General features: G+C 49.3%; 1 protein-coding gene across 1 annotated transcript; it reads left to right on the plus strand.

Moving 5' to 3' along the window:
* Positions 1-3,522: 3,522 nt before the first annotated feature.
* On the plus strand, positions 3,523-7,101 carry LOC104124955 (osteoclast stimulatory transmembrane protein). Its single transcript, XM_035892886.1, has 3 exons — positions 3,523-3,566; positions 4,569-5,613; positions 6,667-7,101. Exons 1-3 carry the CDS (start codon positions 3,523-3,525, stop codon positions 7,006-7,008), a joined length of 1,431 nt encoding a protein of 476 aa, XP_035748779.1. The 3' UTR covers positions 7,009-7,101.
* Positions 7,102-7,988: the final 887 nt, after the last annotated feature.

Raw genomic sequence — 7,988 nt, forward strand, 5'->3', positions numbered from 1 at the left:
ACGAACCTGGTCTTCTCCTACAGCAGGAGGGGTTTCGCCCTCCCGGTCCCCCTCATGCCATCCATCGACTTGGGAGGGGTGAGGAGAGAGGTTGCCAGTGAAGACTGAGGCAAAAAAGTTGTTGAGTACCTCAGCCTTCTCCTCATCTGCTGTTACCAGCCTGCCGGTCTCGCTTATCAGCGGGGGTACACTCTCTTTAACCTTCCTTTTCCGGCTGATATACCTGTAGAATCCCTTTTTATTATTCTTTGCATCCCTAGCCAAGTTAAGCTCCAGCTGCGCCTTCGCCTCCCTGACCCCATTCCTACACAACCGGACCACTTCCCTATACTCTTCCCAGGATGCCTGTCCCTGCTTCCACTGCCTGTGCAGTTCCCTCTTCCTCCTTAGCTTGACCAGCATCTCCTGTCTCAACCACGCTGGTCTCTTCCCTTCTTTGCTTGATTTCTTACACCTAGGGATCGATAGCTCCTGCGCTCTGTGGACCACTTCCTTAAAGATCTGCCAGCTCTGTTCTGCTCCCCTGTCCCTGAGGGCCGTTTCCCAGGGAGTCCTACTGACTATCTCCTTGAGGAGCTGGAAGTTGGCTTTTCTAAAATTCAGGGTCCTGACTATACTCTTTGTCCTTCCCATTTCCCTCAGGAGCGTGAGCTCTACCAGCGCGTGATCACTGCAGCCCAGGCTGCCTCCGATCTGGACATCTCCGACGAGCTCGCTTGCATTGGTGACCACCAGGTCCAGTATCGCATCCCCTCGGGTAGGGGTGTCTATTACCTGGCTTAAGAAGTTGTCCTCAATGCATTCGAGAAACCTGCTGGATGGCCTACATCTTGCCGTGTTGGTTTTCCAGCAGATGTCGGGGTGGTTGAAGTCCCCCAGCAGGACGAGGGCCTGCGAGCGCGAAGCCTCCCGGAGTTGGAGGAAGAATGCTTCGTCAGTCAGCTCCTCTTGATCTGGCGGCCTGTAGTAGACACCAACCACCAGGTTCCCTTTGTTGCCTCTCTCTCTGATTCTTACCCATAAGCTTTCGACCTGCTCGTGGCTATTCTTCAGGGACAGCTCTTCACACTGTAATGATTTCTTGATGTAAAGGGCAACGCCCCCGCCCCTCCTTCCTCGCCTGTCCCTTCTGAACAGCCTGTAGCCATCAATAGCTACATTCCAGTCATGGGATTCATCCCACCAGGTTTCTGTAATGGCAACCAGGTCGTAGCTTTCTAGCAGCATGATTGCTTCCAACTCCTCTTGTTTGTTTCCCATGCTGCGTGCGTTTGTATAGAGGCATCTCATCTGAGCTGTCGGCCTCATCACCTTCATAGCAGTACACTCCTTGTTTCCTTTGAGGTGTTTCATGGGCTTTTCCTTGTTGGCTCCTATTACCTCAGGAGCCTCCGGCTCACCTCCGCCAGACTTCAACCTTGCTGCAGCACCCCTGGCACACTGCTGGGCAACAGGTTGAGGGCTCATACTAGCCCCCAGTCCCTCTAACCCTTGCATATCAACCCCCCTAGCCTTGCTGGCAAGCCCGATAGGTTCCCCTTCCCCCTTCACATCTAGTTTAAAGCCCTGTCAATGAGCCCCGCAAGCTCCTGGACAAAGACCCTCTTCCCCCTTTGAGAAAGCTGGCTCAACTCGTCGCTGTGTTCTGGACTTGAGAGGTTTTTTTGTTCTTTATTGCTAATGGGGTTTTTTTTTGCAGCCCAGAAAGCCACCTGCTTAGCCTGGATGGGGCTTTGTGTGCTGATAAAATCAATTAGCTCAGAAATACAGTGAGAAAGAAGTTTAATCTCAGAATGGTGACTAAGGAGAACCTGACAAGTTTTGCAGAATACAGCTATAGGCCTTTTGGGGTGGTCCATTATAGTCTGCAAATTGAATTTAAGACCTAGTTCATGGTCTGTGCAAGCAACTGCCATGGATTCTCCAAGCAAATGGCACTTTCTATCATGCCCTGGCTGGTGCGTCTTCCTGGCTGGAGCCAGTCAGTGTTTCTCATTTCATGTCTGTGCTCCAGGGCATCAGGATGAAACCTCTGCTCTACCAGCCATGTGGGAAAAAGAAAAATTCCAGCAATAAAGCAGAGCTGTTGAGTGGAGCTGCAAGGACAGGAAGGACCTTGTCTGGTTCCTGCAGGAAGGGCTGAGGAAACTGGCAGAGGGTTGCTCTGCCCTCTTGTGCTCATGATCCTTTGTCCTCCAATGACTGCCGCTGCTGTGGGGCCCAGCCATGTCCCCTGGGGAAGGTGCTGCTCTCCCATGGCTCAACAGAGAGCAGAGCCCCACGTGCTCCATCCCCAGGGGCAGCTGGGACAGGGCTGACCTCCAGCCCTTTGCCCTCTCCTGCCCAGGGGAGCATGAGAACATCCCAGGAGCCTGGCAGTTCCCACCAGGCAGAAGGGCTCAGCTTGGCACAGGACAGCAGGTCCCTCTAAGGAGTGGGGTCAGCAGTGGCTGGATGAGCGGTGTTGTCTTTGCCCACAAGTGGTGGTTTAGCATGAAATCATCTGGCCATGGGTCAGGTTTGGTGGGGCCAGGGAAGGCTCCTGTAACCCACGAGCCCAGTGCAGGGGCGTAGGCAGTGGTGGTTCACGTTTCTTGTGTGCCAGATGATCGGGGGAGGAGGAATCCTCTTCTTTGGAAACAGAGCTGAGGAGAAAACACCACGGGCTGGTCCTCATCTCCTGGCAAGTGGGTTTGGTGGCTGGAGCTCTGTGCCCGGCACATCCCAAGGGTGAGGCGAGTCGGTCCCATGGGGACCACAGATCCTAGATTGCATGTCTGGGAGCTTCTCAGCACCTTGGGAATCCTGGCTGTGGCAGGGCTTTCACTGCAGTGGATTTGCTGGCTATGGGGAATTGGGAAAGGTTCAAGTTTGAAGCTTCATCTTCCTCTGCTATGACTAGGAGATGAACCTTTAAGCAGTTCGTGTACCCTGCACACGAGCTCGTGGTTTCAGGAGGGAGCAGCAGCCTGCCAGAGAAGATGAACAATTATCAGCACATGGTTTGCTGGATCCTACCATGCCCTTTGTGCCATGACTGGTGTCTGAAAGAGAAAAAGCTCCCCTTCTCTCTGAGAGAAATCCCAACCTTGCTGCTCATTGGTGGGCAGTGAGAGGAGAAGTCAGCTGGGATGACACAACTGATATACCCACGAGGGATGGTGACACCCCATGTTCCACATGACGCTTGTTCCATCTTTGTCAGTCCATATGCCATTGAGTCATTTTTTTTCAGCTATGTGTCATGAACAACAAGAGTAAGACCAGAAGAAGTGTAAAGCTCAAGCAGTGCTGTGCATCCTGATTCTGTCCTGTAGTGAGGCTTCACACACCAGGTTTGCCTATTCACTTCAGGAATTGCCAGCATTGCTGATCTGAATTGCCTTAAAACATTAGGGTTTGGTTCTTTTTTTTTTTTTTTGAGCCCTGGCTCTCTGGTACCCGCTGCCTTGGTTTCCTATCCAGTGTTTCTGCATCCCCCCGCATCCAGGATTCTCACCGAGAGCAGTAAGGCACCGGAGCATGGAGAGTTTGCAAGCAAGACTGGGGCACCTTGCCGCTGCTGGGTATGTAGGGTCTGCTTTAATCCCTCTCCTTACGTCTGTCTTGATAGCTGTTGAATGTCCTTTTTCCACTGAAAAACCTCCTTTGCCAGTCAAAATTCTCCCTCAATGGATAACTGAGGCTGCTGTTGGGTGGGGAAGACAGGGATCTCCTGGCTGGATTTAGTCCTGGGGAAATGCTCCTTCTCTCCACCAGGTTTTCTGGTCTCTGGAGAGTCACTCCAGACGTGAGGCCTGAGGAATTATATTCCTTCCCAAATGTTTGTTTTCATTAGACATTTAAATAGCTTTATGGGACATTTCATTTCATCTGCAGTGGCCAAATTTTTGTCCTTGGAGATTTCCTCTGGCACTGGAGCTTCGGTGTGAAACTGTTTCCTCTGATCACTTCTGTATTTGTCACTCTTAAAACTGCACATTTTTGTTTGGTCTCCTCTTAAGAGTCAGGGAGATCCGAAACTCCCACTCAACTGCCTCTTATCCATTGAACACCTTGTAATTACAGACATGGTCTAATGATGCTTAGGGACATGGTTTAGTGGTGGGATGTCAGGGTTAGGTTAATGGTTGGACTTGATGATCTTAAAGGTCTTTTCCAACCTAAACGATTCTATGATTCTATGATTTCCATGGCAGCCAGGAGCCTCCTCTTTCTCCCTCCAGCATCCTCTGAGTAACCACTAAAGCCACTGCTAAGGACTTGACCCCTCTGAATGTCTTTATTATGATTTTTATAGAATAATACAATGCTTTCCTGCACTTGCATTAGAGGAGGAGCAGTCATATTGTGCTTGGTATTTGATCTTTCAAGAAATGCCTTGAACTTCCCTGTCCTGCATGCTTCCAGGGAAGATCTCAGTTCCAGCCACTCCAGTTAGCAGAGGGCTAGAGAAGAGTGGGGGCAGTTAGAGAAGGACACTATAAAGTGATCATCTTGAGAAAGCCCCCCAATTAGCACATTCCGTACTTCCTCTGCTAACACCCAGGTACTTGTTCTTTGTACAGGACAAGAGCCCATGTCTACTGTGAAGACTCTCTGTTCCCAAAGGTGCACAAGACTGTGGCAGACCTATGGTTGGTTTACTCCAAGCCTGTCCCAGCAAATGGCAGAGAGCTGTGGACCTTGTTTCTGCAGTGTTCCTGCGTTACAGCAGTGATGGGAGGCCTCTTTTACAACTGGATGTTTGCTTCACTGGAGTACTCCTGGCATTTCTCTGTTGCAATGGCCATCTCCTTCAGTCTGCTCCTTCTCCTGACCCTTTTCTTGGTGCATCCTGCCCGTTGCGTCTTCAGTATGATCATGCCTACATTAGGTACCAAAGAAGGCCGGAAGCTTCTCCTGTCAACCTGCATCATGATAGTAGTGGTTAATATAACACCCAACATCATAAGCAACATTAAAACCATACTGCAGATTATTATGTGCATCTGTAAGAATTCCTCGGAGAGTCTTCTGAACTCAACTGCTCTGCTAGAGACAGCTGCCTGGGAGTTTGGGGATGCAATCCAAGAAACCATTCATTCTATTAATATTTATAGGCCTATGAATGGACATTTTCAGTTTTCATTGCTTAAGAACAGCTCTTTCATTTACCAACAAATGCACATCGCTGGTGAGAAAATTGGGAGGGACTTTTTGGCTGTCGAAGTACTGGTCAAAGACGCTGTACGCGTAGGCAGCAGGGTGGTTGCTGGCTTCTCCATGCTCTATCTCTGTTATAAGTCCACCTGGTATTTGAAAAATTATCTCACCAACCTCCCCTTTGACAATTTTTACATCACCAAGAAGCTGGAGCATTTGGCTGTGGACAGAAAAGCAGCTCATCTGCTGGTGGACTCATCCAAAAACCTCATTCGACCAACAGGCTTGAAGTTGTCCCGAGAAGAAGTGATGCTGTGCCTCATGCAAGCCATGCTCCTCACTGTGGCCCTGATGCTGATGCTGGTGGTCGTGGCAATAGACCACTTTGCTTTCAGTGTGGCAGACACCACGGTGAGAAAGGCAGCTCAGTTCTCCATGGTGCCTGTCGCTCTCGGCATCAAATACAGTGTAAGTGCTGGGGTCCCCTCTCCGTCCCTGCGAGGGGAACCTGCCACGTATCAGTCACAGAAGGCGGTGGTGGGGATTGCAGTCTTTGTAGCCTTATTTGCACAATCCTTACTTCTCTTCCCAGCAGCCAGCTGGACAAGCAATGTAACAGGCTTGGGCGGGGGAGGAGGTAGGGGCACAACCTCAGTCGTGCAACAACCAGAGGCACAACTCAGAGGCGCAACCTCCCAGAGCATCAAATAGTGGTATATACCCACTCCGAATTATAGCCCCTTGGGAGCGAGGAGAGGAGTAAATGCAGCCTCACGCTGCAAAGAGGTTGCTAGCATGTGGCAGTCAGACATCCCTGTATCTCCAGGTCCCTCCCCTAGGCAGGGCGGAGGAATGGGGTCCCTGCAGCACCATCCCCCCGCCACAGTGTGGGTGAAAGCACAAAAGAAAGGGGGAAGCAGAGAAGACATTTTGGCTGAGAGGATTTCTCGTCATCTAATTGCACTGACCGTTCTTTAAGGAGAAAGCCCCCATCGCTTGTGGTCACCTGTGCAATTCTTTTCACAAGACTTTCTATCTATTTTAATATCCTTTATCTGGACTAGTCCTGGTTTTTTTAGCTTTCATATTCTACCACACAGCCGGTCTCCTTCCCTGGCCCCGGGGTTCCTTAGTGCAGATACCTGCTTATGGTGAATTTACTGTAAAATAATCAGGGCTTAGAAAACACCTCTAGTATTCAAACATGCAGCTGCTAATACTGCTGTCTGTATCATGTCTTTCACTGTAAATCTCATACAGCGAATACCTGTTATGGTCTGTGTAATGGCAGATGAAGATGACAGATAGGCCTGGCTCTCACCGTGCCAAGCCCCCGGTGCCTACACACTAGGCTGACGTTCTCGCTCAGCCCGAAGTGTAGATGCACTTCCCGGTCCTTCTCTTAATGCACCCAAACAAGTTGCAATGGCGATTACGTGCCCCCAGGCTGCTGGTTTTGTAGTAACCAGTTGATTTTTGTGCGTTCATACCCCATTTAACTTTTAACTCTCTTTATTTCAGGCTAAAATAGGGATCTTGCCCTCTCTTTTGAAAATTTTAAGGCTTTCTGATGAAGAATTACCATTTTATAACTTTGAAAGAAGCTACCGCCATCACCTGATCTTCAACTCTGCCCACTGCAGGATCAGCCCCCCGACGCCTCCCAACCCCTCTGTGCTGCTCATCATGGGGCTGCTCTTCTGCATCATCTACGCCACTGTATTCCTGGAAACCTATGCACATCGCCTGTGCAGAAAAATCGCAGGCTCCTTCTTCGAGAGCCGGGAGGAGGAGCGAGCCCTTTACCTCTACAATAAGCTGTCCAGGAGGCACAAGGAGAAGCAAAACTGTGTGAGAAGCTAAGGGTACTTTTTGAAATACAGGCAATGCCTGAGACCTGTGGCAGTGGCTGAGCACAGGCTTCTGCAATAGGATCACGCGTTTAATTTTCCAGAGACAGAGAAGTGATTGGAGTCTGGGGAAAAATATTTGTCAAAAAAAGAAAAAAAAGGTGAAATGACACATTTTACATTAATGTGAGAAAAATGGGCTAGATTTACTTCCCCCTCCCTTTTTTTTTTTTAATCTAGAAGGTCTGGAGTCAGCTGTTCCAGGAATGGTGGGAGGTTGCTCACATGGCTTGGAGGATGTCCGCAGCGTTAGGCAAGGCTAACTGGGAAATGTGTGGGAGTCAGGGTGGTTGAAGAGCTCATTTAGCTCCTCTACCACATCCATGCCAGAAGAAGTACACTCCTCCTTTCTTCCTCAAGTTATCCATTTAGGCAGCAAGAAAGGAAACTCATTTGAGTTGATTAATTTAATTTTAAGGGGTTTTTTTTTCTTTCAGGTTTTATGCACAGAAATCTGGGTAGACTGGATAAATATTAGCCTTGAGAAGAGAGTTTATTCACGTAAGAAAGTGTCATTTCAGCCCACTGAAATAAATTCAGGACCAATATGACCGTGAGATGCAGGTCCTGGGCATGGGTGATGGTGGAAATCATGTGAGAACTTTATGAAATCACTGGACAAGGGCTCTTCAAAATAAAATATAAATAAAATAGCTGAAGTAACTCAGAAGGGGATAAAACCAACCAAGAAAGGTCAGTTTGGGGGGTCAGTCTCTTCTCCCAAGTAACAAGCAATAGGATGAGAGGAAATGGCCTCAAGTGGTGCCAGGGCAGGTTTAGGCTGGACATTAGGAAAAAATTCTTCACCAAAAGGGTTGTCAAGCACTGGAACTGGCTGCCCAGGGAAGTGGCTGAGTCTGCCCCCTCCATCCCTGGAGGTATCTAAAAGAGGTGTAGATGTGGCCCTTAGGGACTTGGTTTAGTGGTGGACTT

Source organism: Egretta garzetta, unplaced genomic scaffold (genome assembly GCF_000687185.1).
Source record: "Egretta garzetta isolate BGI_Z169 unplaced genomic scaffold, ASM68718v1 scaffold214, whole genome shotgun sequence".
NCBI classification, from domain to species: Eukaryota; Metazoa; Chordata; class Aves; order Pelecaniformes; family Ardeidae; genus Egretta; species Egretta garzetta.

What these genes read in the sequence shown, in the direction of transcription:
- LOC104124955 (XM_035892886.1), top strand. Translation starts at nt 3,523, where the DNA reads ATGGAGAGTTTGCAAGCAAGACTGGGGCACCTTGCCGCTGCTGG. An exon ending in GGGCACCTTGCCGCTGCTGG is followed by an intron (nt 3,567 to 4,568) that starts GTATGTAGGGTC and finishes TTCTTTGTACAG; the next exon opens with GACAAGAGCCCATGTCTACT. An exon ending in CTCTCGGCATCAAATACAGT is followed by an intron (nt 5,614 to 6,666) that starts GTAAGTGCTGGG and finishes TCTTTATTTCAG; the next exon opens with GCTAAAATAGGGATCTTGCC.